The sequence below is a fragment of the Aulonocara sp. 'chitande type north' Nkhata Bay genome, linkage group LG16, assembly GCF_057382095.1.
Source record: "Aulonocara sp. 'chitande type north' Nkhata Bay isolate Kocher_YH1m ecotype deep benthic linkage group LG16, A_spYH_male_GT1.1, whole genome shotgun sequence".
Taxonomy (NCBI): domain Eukaryota; kingdom Metazoa; phylum Chordata; class Actinopteri; order Cichliformes; family Cichlidae; genus Aulonocara; species Aulonocara sp. 'chitande type north' Nkhata Bay.
The window spans coordinates 8,202,923-8,218,675 of NC_141359.1; the positions used below are offsets into that span (position 1 = coordinate 8,202,923).

General features: G+C 41.8%; 1 protein-coding gene across 3 annotated transcripts in view; it reads right to left on the reverse strand.

Moving 5' to 3' along the window:
* The window catches only part of sema5ba (sema domain, seven thrombospondin repeats (type 1 and type 1-like), transmembrane domain (TM) and short cytoplasmic domain, (semaphorin) 5Ba), a 196,634-nt gene that overhangs the window by 59,792 nt on the left and 121,089 nt on the right, over positions 1-15,753 (reverse strand). For all 3 annotated transcript variants that reach the window (XM_086266103.1, XM_086266101.1, XM_086266104.1), the window contains 3 exons: positions 5,334-5,396; positions 4,449-4,547; positions 4,129-4,342 (listed from right to left, as the gene is read on the reverse strand). In XM_086266103.1, the coding sequence (XP_086122229.1) occupies positions 4,129-4,342; positions 4,449-4,547; positions 5,334-5,396 (376 nt within the window). The remainder of the gene's footprint in view (positions 1-4,128; positions 4,343-4,448; positions 4,548-5,333; positions 5,397-15,753) is intronic.

Here is a 15,753-nt window from a genome sequence, read left to right on the forward strand (position 1 = left end):
TCTTATCAGTTCATCCTCAGCTGGTATTTCAAATCGAAGGCGAGTACGAATGCTATTAAAGAAACAGAGCTTGTTATTAGCATTTTTATTATACATGAAACCCAAAGGTAATCACAGTGTTTACAGCGGTGGCAAAAAGATTTGTCAAACCTTTGTCAAGATCTCTGTAATGAACTCCGATCCCCCATTTAGACTGTTAATCGGTGCAAACAGGCGTGCTGATGAACAAGTGAGAGTTGCCATGCCTGCAGGGTGACTGACACTGCAAAACCATCATAATGTGTTAGTGCTACTTTCCCTTTAAAGCTAAGGAACTGTTATATGAAAGCTGGTGAGCTAATGTAAGGGATAAGTGTGTGTATTCGGTGTGCTTGAGTCGTTCTGTGTTTACATACTGTACCTGTGTTTATGCGCACTGTACGTGTGTCAGGCAAAGGGCAGATGGAGCTGACAGATTCTGCATAATATTACTGAAGCTGCGTGGGTGCAAACTGTGATGAACAGAGTTTTGTTTTTTCCCTCTGTACCCTGCTAAGTGATAAACAGATTGTTCAATCTGGCAGGCTGGTTGGGTGCTGGAGTAAAGCTGCCTCCAGTAACGTCACATGATGCCTTAGATCAAACACAATCACTGCTGAAAGTGCACGGCTATTTATTATTCAAGCAAAGGGATGCTGCAGGAATGCAAAGATGCTCTGCTAAACACAGGTGGGATGGGTGATGTCGGGTAGTTTAATTACATCAACGGGACAGACGAGCTCTTTTGTAAGCAGGTTAGAAGCCTCTGATGATCTCTGTTTTCATTTTTACACAGAACTGTTCGTTTTGTGTCTTTTTGACATGTCTCACTTCTCAGCTGGCTTAGCTGCTAAAAGAGTGGGCAAAAGATGTCTGAATATATCTCCTGCAAAAACCCGTTTTGTACTAAACTAATTTGTTTTGCCAGATAAGATTTGGAGGAAACATATGTCCTTGAGGATTATACTTCCAACCTTTTTTTTCCTTTGCAGACAAAGTAAGAGCGCACACACAGCACACAGACCGAGGGTGAGTATGTGTGTATGCAGCTTTAGGTTACTGGAATATTTGGTTTGGATGAAGGAAATATAGAGTTTGTGGTTCATCCGGAGCTCAAACCTAAAGTAGAGTTATACTCATCCTTACTTTGGATTCTGAAAACAACCTGCTCTGGATGTGAGCACAGAAGCTCCACCCACCTGCCATTCAATCCTTCTGTTTGTGAAGAGCAGCCAATAAGAAAAAAGCTGGGTTAAAGGATGTGAGAAGGGTGCTAAAACAGCTTGTTTCAAACAGAGGTTGAAATGAGGGGCTGCAGTAAGGTCCAGTATAAGATACATAATAATTATTGTGAACCGAGTTATGAAAATGTTATCTAGTACAGTCTCATGATAAAAATATGGAGCTGGAAATGACTATAATGGATCCACTTTAACTCTTAATTTTATTATAGTCTGACAAAGTTGTGCAAAAAAATTCATGATTTATAAAGAAATGATTGCATAACAGCAATAAAATGCTTTAAGGGGGCTCTAACTGTAGCAACAAGAATCCTGCTGTGCAAAGAATAAAGCTCTGCAAGGCCCACAGCATTGTCCAAGAGCAGCGGCTGGAGCATTGGAGAGGTATCAGCAGAGTAATATAACTCTGGCTATGAAGTTCTTTGTGTGCGTCTATGAATATGATTAGATGTTACAAGTCAGTTGGCAGATGAGCAGCTGAGGATTGAGCCACTCAAAGGGAAGCATGAAAGAAGCAGTTCATGCCAACTGGCTAATACACTGCTCTACCTGAACTAATGCTATACTCTTCTTGCCAGGAGCAGATTTAAAAAGAAAGTTGGAGACATGCTCAGTATTTGCTTTGCATTTGTAGTGTCATTAAGATTTTTACTATCACTTAATAAATAAAATGATCTGCCGAGAAACATTTTTCCGAGAGCTGAGAGGAGGTCGAAGGCTAATAGCAAAAACATAAATAAACATGTGGCTACCAATGAGACCTGTGAGGAAACCGAGAGAAGCATGCAGGCATTTTCTTAGGACTTTTTCCTCAGGAGACTGTGCATGTAGCTCCTTGTGACATTCAGATGCATGATGGGAAACAGTTGGTCAGCACCTGGCAGGCAACCAATCCAATAAGAGAAGAGACTGATTAGATCCAGGACCCCCTCCCCGCCTTTGGTTCTGCTGAACTGGAGAGGCTCAGAGCTGGAAATGAGATTTTCATTCACACCCCAAATTCACCGGGGAACACAACTCCATAACACTCATAGCATCAGCCATGAAGCAAAGCAGGCTTCGACCGGCGGAGTGGAGGGCGACATGTGTGCTTCACTGTGCGTGCAGCCAGCTGTGATTATGCTGATGTGCACTCGATCTTTTTTTTTTTTTTATGCTCACTTCCCGTCAACAGGCTTTCTTCCTGTGCCAATAAAGCACACGTGGAAGCATGTGGAGCTTGCACACAGTCTAAATACATACATGCATGTTCAAGCCCACACTTGCATGCACACACAGGCGGAGTCCCCGGGATGGGGCGAAGCATGCTGTGTGTTGTAATTTCACCCTCTCCCTGCTGTGAGGAATAATTACACCGCTCACTGACTCCTCAGTCCTCAATCTTTCCCGCTTCCCTCTCATCCTCATCCCGGACCTGCAACTCTCTCATCTGTCTGCTATCACTACCACACACTCACACCATCAGACTCACCCACCTTTTAGTTGCACAGCATTTTCCTATTCTTACAGCAAGAAATACAGTTTACACTATTAATTTTTTTAACAGTGAAAGACAATCAGTCGCCATCAGCTCTAAATGATGGATTGGCTGCGTTTCTCTCTTTCACGTCTCTTTCACGAAAGCCAGCAGACAAAACAAGCTATTCTGACTGCACGAAACAGATTCACCGTTTGGGACTTTGGTGATCTGTCTGACATTTAATAGGCCAAATGTTCAGTGGAAAAACTGAGAAAATAAGAGGGCGGAATCAAGCAGTAATGAAAATAGTCATTAGTCACTGCCCTCATTACATAAAGAAAGACGTTTTCTGACACGGCTGCTCGTATTTTATACAGATAATTAAACCAGGAGAGAGTTTAATATACATCCAGGCTTTGAAAGAACTGTTAGTCATCTGACATTGTCTGTGAGACTGAAAATGAATCTGACCTTTACTTCCAGAATCGCACATGTTCTTTATATAACACATCCAGTTATCTCAGTGCTGCTGCATATCAAAGAAACTCGATGACAGCGCTTTTCAGTGGACGGTCCTGCTACATTTCTGCTTGAGTCAGATTGTGTTTTAATGTTTACAGTAGAGGGAAAAAAGGCACAGTGTCAGCAGCTGGGAGATTACTGACACCAGCACCAGACGGACCGACAGTATTTCATGTTCCCCGCCATTCTGTAAATCCCACCAATTCCTATGCCTAACCTGTAACTCTGTGTTCTACACAGTACTTCAATCACAGTTGTCTTTGTAGACCTTTGAAAAAAAAGCATGCCAGATTGATCTATCTTGGCTCTAACATAGGAGGGAATTGTGTTGGAAGCAAAAGTGCCGACTTAGCCCATCTGCCGCTCAAGACAGGACCTGAGAAATGTTTAAAGAAACAGCAGCAGGTATTTTCTATTTGACACAGTATAACCCTGTGGATTATCTCAGGTTCAACAGGTCAGATTACTGATCAGATTACTAGTTTTATTTGATTAGATTTCTGGACTCTGACAGAAAAATATAATGGAACATTTACTCAGTCGAACACAAGCAAACCTGTAACTCACACCCCTGAAATTGGAGGATTTAAAAGCTCTAAAATGAACCCAAGAGCGCCAGTAACACAAGCTCGCAGCTCTGCAGCATAAGCATTTTCTGCACGTCTCTGCTTTTTCATTCAACATTTATGTAACAGAATTGAATAACGCCTCCTCCTTTTGGGAATTTCTGGTGGCCATATTTCACAAAATACTGAGTAGCAAAGTAATTAACTAGAATTTTAATTGGTGATGAAAATACTCATTATCTGAAGCACAGTTAAAAAAAGACACACTTAAATAAATGACACTCAAATAGGACGTCAGTGTGATCGTGCAGTGATTCTGTACCATTCAGCCATTTGGAGTTGTACTGGGCAGTCCGGAGTGGTGGCATGCCGCCCAAGCTCCGGTATATGACGGGGTCACGGCCGGAGAAATCGATAACAGTGGCGGCATACAGCTCTCCGCTCTCTGTCACCACCGCCGTGGAGTTGTGACGAGGGTCGTACGGGCAGCGGGCCACGCCATTCACGCTCTCCAGCACGCTGCTCAAGTTGCCCACCTGAATGCAGGGCACAGAGACGGAGCGAGACGGGCGGTGCGTTAAATCTGCAGCCTTTTCATTGCGTTTCGACAAAACCCGCACAGCCGGACACACACATAACTACCTCTCTGGCGATACAACGCGGCTGGAAAGCATTGGTTCCGCACGTTATGACCTCCGTCTTGTTCACCAGCAGGACTCTGACGTAGTTCTGACATTCGGTCTGCAGAGAAGAAGGAAGGGGGAGAACACTTTGGAAAAGTTGAAGTAGAGCAAAAGCTGAGGTGGTTAGCTAAATACTCTTGGACGTGTTGCTGAAAAGAACAATGGACCAAGTCTTTGGGTACCGGCCTGGCATGCAATCAAAGCAAAGCAATTCAGTGTGCAGCTTTTGCTCTTGTGAGTCTATTGTTCAGAAATATGAATACTCGTTTGTAACTGAATGGAAGCCTGTCTGCGACACTGACATAGGCTCTACAATAAGGCAAGAATGTGTTTTAATAAAAAGAATCAAATCTGCTTTAACAAAGGCTGAGAATGGATTTATTGGTCTTTGCGGCTAAGGACTGAGGTAATTGCGGTGATGCAGGTTTCGAAGAAAAATGATAGCCTGTTGTATATTTGGTATCAGTCTTCACTGTATAGACACTGTGAGAGGAAAAAAAAACCCAAAACAAAACTGTGGTGCAATTAGTTCTTACAAAAATCATTGAAGCAGGAATACTGATCGAACCAATTGTTATCAGATATGTTTGAGAGGAGGTCCTTTTGAGAGTCTCACCCAAGACTCTCTTGTGCACATTTTCTTTCCCTTCCCTTTTGCCCTCTCTCTTCACTGCAAGAAAAACAACACTTGATTGAAGGGTCTGAAATAGCTGCTCTGCACAGAGCCCTCCCATGAGGCCCACAAGGACCTCGCCACGACAGCCAGAAGATATCAAAATGGCCTCTCTGTAAGCCAGGCAGTGCTGACATGAAGTGTTGTAATTGGGGGCGTGATGGAGGTTACCTCTGTTTTGCCTTTGCTCTGGCAGGACCCCCTGGTCTCCTCGTCCGGTGCCCATTCTGTCGCCTAGGAAACAAAAACAAGAAGGAAAAAAAAGTCCGGTGATGACAAAAGAGGCCGAAAATCAGTCAGCTGAGTCCTTCAGACGCTTACAACAGTTACGCAACAGCACACTGTTGCTAATACTGTAGGCACGCTCAAAAAGATGCATGAAAAGACTTTAACCTCATTGCTGTTTGTTTATTGTGTAAACATGGCGACTGGCTTGGCAGCCCGGAGCTTATTCGAGGGTAGCGGGCAAAGCACGCAACGAGGCATTTGAAGGGCTGAGGACAGCATTAGCATGTAAATGGCTTTCTCTCTCTCTCTCGCTCCCTCCTTCTTATCCTTTCTTCTCTCTCTGAAAGTTTGCAGCACTCACCTCCACTCCACCACCTCCACCCTCCCACTGCCCAATTATATTCCTGTTGATGGGTATGTCTTGGGCTTAATTATGGATGCAGTACAGCAGCGCTGCGCGACTGCACTGCAAACACACTAATGCATGAGCATACACACAGTCTGCCTTGGCCACCGGAGCTGCTCTGGCTCTTGTTTAGAGGGGTTGAGAGATGTCCCTTTCTTGGCATTAACTGTACGGTTTATGAGCAGGTGCCAGAGGACCCCCCGTTATGTGTCACTGGCCTCATTTTACTCATCCTCCTCCCCATCTCCTCCTCTTCTCTGATCTCCCTGCCCAAGGAGGAGGTTAACTAAATGTAAAAAAGTCTGCCATTATATAGCAACAATTCATCTCTTTCTTATTCTCTTTATTTCCTTCCCTCCCTAAAGGATTAATGTCACGCAGAATTGATAATTATCTACATGTTGGGGGATTGCCAGGAAAACTGGCCAGTGGGACGAAGCTGTGACCCAACATTCAGCGAAGCCTGCCAACTGAGGCCAAACAAGAGTCAACATTAAACTGGGTCACAATTTCATTCGCCAGATGGAGAACTCAAACAAACTCCAAGAGTTAAAAAGGCAAAAACTTTGATTCATTGTGAAGCTCCTCTTAACTAAAACTTCTTTATGTGTAAATTTGTCCTCAGGTGACGCCATTTCTTTTCTTTTCTGGATCTTCATTTTGCTTAAATTAAAACTCAGTGGCAGAGACCTAAAACTGTATAGCCCTAAGACTCTGTAAAACGCTCTGCTGGGAGAATAAAGTTTTGACTTAATGATCTTTATTTTATTTTTTTCCAGATCCTCACTGCAAAGCGTGTAGCTCAGAAATAATTTAAGAGGAAATAAAACATTCTAAGGACATTTAATCAGAACTTAAGAGAACTGCCAAAACCATTCTGCGGACAAAATGTAGAGTATATAAATAGATCTCTTATCTCACAGATCATGGAGTTTATCAACTATGCTTTAAGGGATGGAAGTTCATGATTTTGGATGATTAGCCTCTGCATAAATTCTTGCTAATGAGTGAAAACGCCACACTGAACAGCGCAATCCGCGGCCTAACGAGCTGCTCAAACATCTGCACGTTATCTTGGGATTTCTTTTCTTGCTTTTATTCTCAGCTTATATTCATAGACAATTCACAACTGTGTGATTGTTTTTTTATTACTGTGGCAGAACAGTTTCTGCTGCCAAGACACTGCAGGCAAACAGTTCTTAATTATTTTAAATGTCATTCTTGATTCTTTTGGATGCAGCTTAAACCCCTGCTAGTCAATACTGTCTTTGTTAGCGACATACATCAAAGTAAAGATGTTTCTTGTTGTACAGATTCACACCCATCAATGAGTATTTGTTTACTGTGCCGGACGTGAATGTTGCTCATTAGCCTCGGCAGCACACAGCTAATATGCTCTACGCTACCTGCGCAGCGCTGCAACCGCAGACAAGGTTAGCTACAGGATCCCAAGCATTGTTAGAGATCATACCAGACTTAAATGCGACGAACACATTCACCACAGCAGCTTTATAAACAACTGTGTCGAGTTGATGTTACACACTGTGCTTTAAATGTCATGCTAAGTTTGCACAATTTAATTCCACTGTAGACATCTGGAGGCATAAAGAGTCGGGAAATGGGGACTGCTTTTGTGTGCGAGGCTGACTTTTACTGTCGTTCTTCTAATACAGCTTAAGGTAATAGTGCTTTAACCCCTGGGCCATTGTGAGGATGGTGGTAGATCGTTTCAGTTTGACGGTCGGGGTGAGGAGCTGAATCAAATGGGAAACACGCCTCGAGGGATGGATGCAGAAAGACAACACGCACACGTTAAGAGGAAACTGTGGTGTTCCTGCTCTCGCTACTCTGTTGCCAGCTGAAGAGAAAAAATGTTTGACATGTTGATGCCATACTTGGAACATCAAACTCAGATCTTTACTACAAGTAATAAATCTGATGCTTTGATAAACATTATGCTAACAGTGGAACCCCAACCTGACCAACATCAACTATTAAAAAAGAGGACTAACAACTAGACAGCCACACCAGGTCTCCATATGATCATCAAAAGATCTCCCAACAAATATATATGTATAAAAGCCACTATAGGTTGTAGAATGAATAATGGAGAATACAGATGCTCCACAAAGATGTTGCTGCAACTAGAAACAGAGATGATGAAGGAGGATTAAATGCAAACAATACAGTTTGGAATTGATAAACTAAACGAAGTGTAAAAAACAGTTTTCCGTCAGAGTGGATCACCCTATCCCTGGCATCTTCCTCTTTCACACCCACCCTCTGCATCTCCACCTTCACTACACCCATGAATCTTTTCTGAGGTCTTCATATTTTCCTCCTGTGGCAGCTCCATCCTCAACATCCTTTGTCCAATATAGTCTCTATCCCTCCTCTGCATATGTTCAAACCATCTCAACTATAACTCTAACTTTGTCTCCAAACTTCTCAGCCTGAGCTGTCCCTCTGATATAGTCATAAATTCATCCATCCTGGTCACTCCCAATGAAAATCTTAGCATCCTAGCATCATGAAGTTATATTAAGCTCCTGCAGACAGTAAAATACCAGTAAGTGTGCTCTGGCCCGTATTGATAGTTACAGCTCATCTCCCTGTCTCCCACAGCAGCTCCCTTCAATTAACCGGCAGCAGGGGATGGCTATATAAAGTAAACTGTGATTAAAATGAAACTTGAGCTCCAGATACCGAACATGAAGCAGACGAAAAAGTGAAAATATTGAAAGTAGCTAATGTGCTCCGCGGGAGCTCAACTTTCGAGTCATGTCACTAGTGCTGCTGCCAAACAAGTATGCACGCAGTCAACAACCTGAAATCCACTTCCCCTGAGTACAGCGAACAGTGCGGCACCTGCCATTCAGAGAGCAGCTCCGCCCCCTCCGCACTCCATCATTCTGCCCGTTGAAATGAAAACACTGCTCCTTCACAGCCCCGTGCCTGTCAGCCCATGACAGCCTGGGGACTGATGGGATGACGTCATTTGCAAACACACACACACACACACAAGCACAGGCAGATGGATGCCTTTGCGATGAATCATGGCTTGGAGCATTACCATCTTTTCTGCAGGGCCCCGTCTCCAAGGATCCCCATCGACTTAACCCTGTGACCTTCACCAGAAAGTGCCACCCTCCTTACCGTCCCCCCCTCCCCACCCCTTTCTCTGTCCATCTCCTCTTCTTCACACCACTTTGGAACAAAGCAACGCTCACACAGAGGCTGTGAGAATACCAGCTCTACCTCAACATCCTCTCCCTCAAATTCCTACACTCCATACCAAGTCCTGAATGGCCTGACTGCCATTTACCAAATGAATAAAAGCTACGCAATGTGCAAGCAGGAGAGGTCCCTTCTGCAAACAGGAAAATTATGACTACTTTAAAAAAATAATTGACTTTGGAACCTAGAGTTTCAATTAAGCACAAACGCTGCTTTGTTAAAAATGTTCTTGCAGTTAGAAACAGTGTTGCCAACTTAGCGACTTTGTCGCAATATTTAGCGAGTTTTCAGACCCCCTTAGCAACTTTATTTCTAAAAAGCAAATAGTCAAATATGGCAACTTTTACTGGTGTTATTAGGATGACTTATGACCACTTTTTGACATGAAAGGACGCATGGCTCTTACTCTCAACAAGCAGCAGTGCTACCGTGGGTACCTCGCCCGTGCCAAAGTGCTCACAGGCGGCAGATCATCCTCACACAGCAGTCGCCCCCAGCTGCTGTCAGAGCAGGAGATGTTCACCCCTACGCGTCCACACTGCAAATGAATGAGCGAAGCCGCTGCTCCCGCCCTGACTGTAATGACGTCAGTTCTTCTTTTACTCTTACTTTTTGTGGATCACAAGGTTTAAAACTACTTAAAATCACACACACTTTTTTGTGTGTCTATGTGTGTGTAACTCTGCTAGAGTGCCTGTTTTGGGTCACTTTTGCCGGTACCAAGCCCGGATAAAGGAGGAGGGTATTTAATTACTTTTTTTTTATTTTGTTATTTTTATTTTTTTATTATGATATTAAAAAAAATTGCTAAAAGAATTTAATTTGTAGTTCTAAATATATTCTAAATGCATTTAGGGTGTTTTTTACTCACTTTATTTCTCTCTCCTACATGTAGGTTACAATTACATAAGCATGACCAATTATGCAAATTAGGCGATGATTTAGCCAGTTCTAGCGTTTTTAGGATGACCAATAGCGATTTTCCTTACTGAGGTGTTGACAACACTGGTTAGAAATGACTGTGGTGCGTCTGTAGGTGTATACACAATACATATTCAATGTACAATGCTACTTTGAGTGGCCAGTTACCTTAGCTTAATTTAGCATAAACAACTTACATATGAGAAAACAACTATCCTGCCTGAGTACATCATTATAACTTGTTTTTTTCAAGCCAAACCAAAATAAATAAATAAAAAATAAACACTGTAAACCAGTTTACAGTGTTTAACTTTAGCAGTTAGCCTATATGCTTAATACTAAGCTAACTATGCTACACAGGTTAAATAGGCTAAACATTAGTAAGTTATTAATTTTTTCAAATAAAGTTCGCTCAAATGTCTTTATGATAAGATGTCCTGACTGTAATTTGAACTGATGACTTTGTGACAGTGAAGCAGCGCCAATAAAATATTATATTTCATGCTGTTAGTGATACTCAAGCAACAATCACCAGCTAATAGCCTAAAGCAAAATTTCATTAGCATGTCTAAAAAAAAATTATGCTACTCTAGCTCCCTTTTTTGTATGCCCCTGTTCCATAGTCACACTACAGGTACCCAAGGCTGATAGCCAGAAAAACGGGGATACAAACTACTTTCCATATAAAAGTCACCCAGCATCCCAACCCCAAACTCCTCACCTAAAAAATTCCATATGTGGTTATATCACATTCTGACTCAGACCTCCTGCCAATTTAGGCGCTGTGCAAATGTCTGCTGGGTGTGCGAGTGGAGGCATCTGACACAACTCAATCACACTTCTTTTCTCACACTATCTTTAAATGCCAGATGTATGTTTTGCATCTCTGAAGTGTGACATCCACGTTTAGTGGTTTTTATAATGAGTTTTCCTTCATTTTACATTTCCTTCAAAATCCAAGAAGCAGGAGAGGAAATAGCTTTCCATTACTAAGACATTCATATATAAACACATTAAAAAATAAACAAACACAAAATTGCAATCACTGTCCTTGTTGCAGAAAATATCGCAAAGTTAAAGACCCATGTGTCTACTAACTTCCTGCCATTTTTCATGCTCACACACCCCAGGGCCACAGAGGCTTTATTATTTGCGCCTGTAGTCTCAGTTGCATGTTAGAGTTCATTTCCATCTATTAGTGGGGCCAGCAACCATGTACAAATCCCCACCATCAATTCCACCTCCAAACCTGAGCATGACACTCCATTTCTCCCAATTTTGTCTCGCCGTAGACACAATAGGAATATCTTGCCAGCGGCGCCGTTCTTAAAGGAGCAAAGACAGAGGAAAAACATGAATTTTTTATGGGCAAATAAAATAGCAGAAAATACAATTAGCAGCAAGATAGAGGATTCATCACTTTTACTGCATAAAGGTGGCAGCTGGGCTCGAAAATGAATTCTATTTTTACGAGAAATTGAGAGAAAAGGGGGGTGGGGGGGGGGAGATGGTGAGTGGGAAACGCTAATGAAGTAAAGAGAATCTGCAAGCGGTGGCGGCTGCAAATATGGTCTTTCCTGAAATGTGGTGCTATGTTGATAAGGCTGCCTCTCACTGACACACTGCTAACATCATGTGTGACAACTAATTATAACTCATGAATATTGTAAATAAGTGTGTCAGGGGAGTAATGGTTGTTTGAATAGGAGCTGTCTGACACTTGTTACAGTCGAGACAGATTTGTATAACAATGCAAAAGGATTGTTCCTCACTGTTGTTAGTTCAGTCTAGAAAAGCATTAAAATATGAAAAAAGAGCATCCCTGGAGTATTTAATATAGAGCCTAATAAATAAATACCTTTAACCAGCTACAGCTAAACCATTATTCAATATGTACATAATGGTTTGAAATGCAGAACGGCTCATTCAGAATAAAATGTTGTGTGTTGATGAGTATTATCCGTGTAAGCAGGTTACTTTACAGTCACAAAAATGTATTCTGTATTCACCACAGGCTCTTCCTCTAAATACTCCTCCATTGTTGAGCTTGAGGAGAGAGAAAAAAAATGGCATTATCGTACACTGATCGACTGTTGATCACGTCCCCTTGTTTCCACCTCTTCCTGCCATTTCAGGCACCAATAAATCACACCCAGCCCATACACTCCCAGACTTAATGCTTGACAGTATGGCCAGATTTGGCACAAATTGGTGCCCAGGTGGTGCAGAAGAAAAACAGTCAGCAGCTAAAATAGTAACACGGGAGCGAACACCTGTGAGCCGTGTTCGCAGGTGGGAAACCAGTGACGCATCATGCGCTTGCCTTTAACACTTGTCAGTCAGGCTTTTGATGTTACGTGACATGTTATGTTCAGCACTAGTAATGTATTTGCAACATTACTCTAACTGTTCCAGTTTCTGCATCAGTACTGGCTAAAGATGAGATCTTAAATAAATACACTGACATCACAAGCAGACAATGACTGCCTCACTCAAAAAGCCACCTCTTCCACACTTTCCCTCTCTGATGTCCAAAGGTGACACGTCCTGATGCTTTGGGAGATAAATATTGCACTGGATGTTGAAAGGAAGCGGAAACTCAAACTCATAACGAGTACATTAGGTGTTCAGAAGTGGCATTGTGTATTTTGTCTTGCCACCAGCTTTTAAAAATCACAGCTTTAAAAGCTTAAATGCTTGTTTTTTCCGTCTCTCTCTCTGCTGGTTTTGGAAATCATACAAACTGCGACACTAAATTGTGAAATTGTTAGCTGAAAGCTATAAAGTGGGCAAATTTAACTTCTCAGAATTTTGACACAAAGTAAAAGATTCTAGTCAGCATATGGTTTCTTGTACAGTAAACGCGGGGTGTGTGGTTTTTATACACTTTTGGTTTCCATTGTACTCTGGATATTATTATTCTCTGAATGTACTTACAGGAAGTGCGAGACTGCTGTAAGCATAAAAATATGACCTGCGTGTGAAGCTGCCTGCTGGATGACAGGTGACACAAAAACGGATGCACGTCCATCTGTGTCATTCCTGAAAATGAAACGTCTTAGTAACTTGAGGAATGACCTGATTAATTTTCGTTGGCCAAAGGTCAAGATTACTCTTGTAAATGAACACCAGAGGAAATGGACTCTGGGATGAACTCAGAAAGTGGTGGTCAAAGATCAACGTCAAAGTTGGGTCAAAAATTAATTACAATTTGATCCCAAAGGTCGCTGGGACTTTATTCCCAAGTTTTGGACTGTGTAACTGCTCACACGCCGATGCTTTTTTACAGATTCACACATTGCTCAGTAATGGGTCATTTACATCAGAGGTAGAGTACAAGAAAGAAAAAAATACATATAGGTCAAAGGGCAACGAGTGTGAAGATTAATTCAGAGCCTTAAAAAAGAGACAAATGATTGGACACTAATGTGTCTTCATCACAGTCAAATAGTTGAAGATATGAGAAAAGCACTTTTAGCTGACCTTGACCAGGTGTCTAACTGTCATTGGGTATTTACCTGAATGTGGTTACAGTCTAGTGGATTTTAAATAAGAGTGGGAGTTACCACAGTCACTGTGAAAATGCCACATCCCTCACAATATGTCAGAAGTCTCTATTTAACTGCATATATTAGAAGGTGCACAGTGTCTTCATCCCGGTTTTGTCAGTCCTTGTGCCAATTTGTGTAGCAATATTTTGTTTCACGCTGCTGTTATGTTGAACCATTAAATATTAAAAGTGCCTTCATATGAAAAATAGTTCAGATTTGCTATTGAGCCACTTTCATTCCATTTGCACCCTGAATGGGGGAAATCATCCTTCAACAGCAAAATGCAAACAAAGGAATACACAAGTAAATACATGCATATTTACATAAAACACCCACAGGCTTGCATTCATGTATACAAACACAGACATATAGGATTTCCCCAGCTACAAAACCACTGATGAATGAAACACTATTTTCAGCAATCCTTTGTCTCGTGGCTCGATGTATCGCAACACTGATACACGGACACACCCACATCCTCTCCTTTGTGTTTCCTCCCCACACGCACAACAACGATGTCCATTCACAATCCCCCACACACGGACACACAGACACGCACACTTGTTAACCGAGAGCTCATCTGCTCATACCTCCCCTTGTCAAACTCCCCATTCTGACAGAGTGAAGCGGTGCAGCAGGAAGCCATTAACCTACACCTTCATCTACATACTGCTCGGACATGGAGAGCACAGTGCTGCCATATTCGGCACACATTTCAGGAATTAAATACACTTGTTGTCAAAGACATCTATACAAACACCAGCAAACACACAGCAGGAGCCAATGGTAATTCATCTGCAAATGCAAACCTACAAGGACTTCATGATATCTCGCTCTGTTTTGGCGTGAAAAGCAACATTTAGAAAGATTTACCAGTGTAATGTTTTCTTAATGCTTTTAACAGTGAAAAAAATCTTTTGATACACAGCTACACACACTAAAAATGTGTGCAAATCATTAATATTGACAACACTGCTTGAGTTGATTTCTTGTTTGCTTTCATGCCCTTTAACAAGATATCAAATCAAGGATTCTTCTATAAGGGCTTATGTCAAAAAAAGATAACACTGATGCTCTATGATTTCTGGAGCATATGATTTCACTCAAATACAGGGTAGACAGAAACATTTCATTGTCCTTTTACAAGAAACTATTGTTCTGGTATCAGTATGAGGAGATTTCAAGAGACGCCTATTTCAAATAGTGCTGCACAGGGTCAGGTGTGTGTGTCAGGGATGAAGACCTACATGCAGACACTGATCAAAGGGATTTGGTGTTATTGAACAAGCTTATAGACACTTCAAAAAAAAGAGAACTGTTTTTTTTTTTTTTACTAAATATACCCACCAACGAAAAAAATAAGACTGCAGCTGGTTAACATCACAGCTCAGATGGGGGTCCCAAACATGTTTGCATCCTGTCAACATGTCACTAGCATGATCCTGTATATGGATGTTTTTTCCTGTAGAGTGATGCTGTTGGCAGGTGCAGTCTGACAGACAGAAAACAAGGTTTGTGGATTTTTTTAGTAATAAAAACCTGTTTTCTGAAATGAGACATTTCAGTTTTTTAGATGTTTTTAGGCACTATGAGCAACACAAGTCAAATACCATCTAGTTTCATTACATTCAAGAGATGGTAGATATTCCCCAGCAAACACATCCAAACCCACACTAACAGATCTACATGGAAAACCACAGACCAGAGGAAAGCCACATATATTTCATTTTCTGGTGAACTGTCTCTTTAACGTTATTTAAATGTAAACTAGATGTTTTGTAGTCATGCTCGTGGATATTTTATGACAGAAATTATTCAAGTAATGATACTGGGAAGAGGAAGCTTTTTTTCTCTTCTCCTTTGATGTTAATGCCGTGATGAATACATTGCTTGGTTCAGCATTTGTAACAGCCTGTATGTGGTTGCCCACTCGCCACGCTGCTGCCTCCTACTCACTGCAATTCCACACGCAGGTGAAGGCAGACAGTCTCTCCATGACCAGCCCACTAGCACGCTGGATTATCCCTCGTCTTCCTCAAACACTTAGTGTACTGTGCTTACCCGCACAAGTATGGTGATTCACGCAGGAACTGCATGCACTAACACAGTGTGCTGTTCAGCATGTGCATTGTATTATTTTTATCTTTGAAGTGGTCAAAAGTTGATTGTTAAAGAAAAGAAGCGACATTTAATCCATCCATCTGTTTTCCTAACTTCTTAACTATGAAAATAAGTAAACAACTTTGCA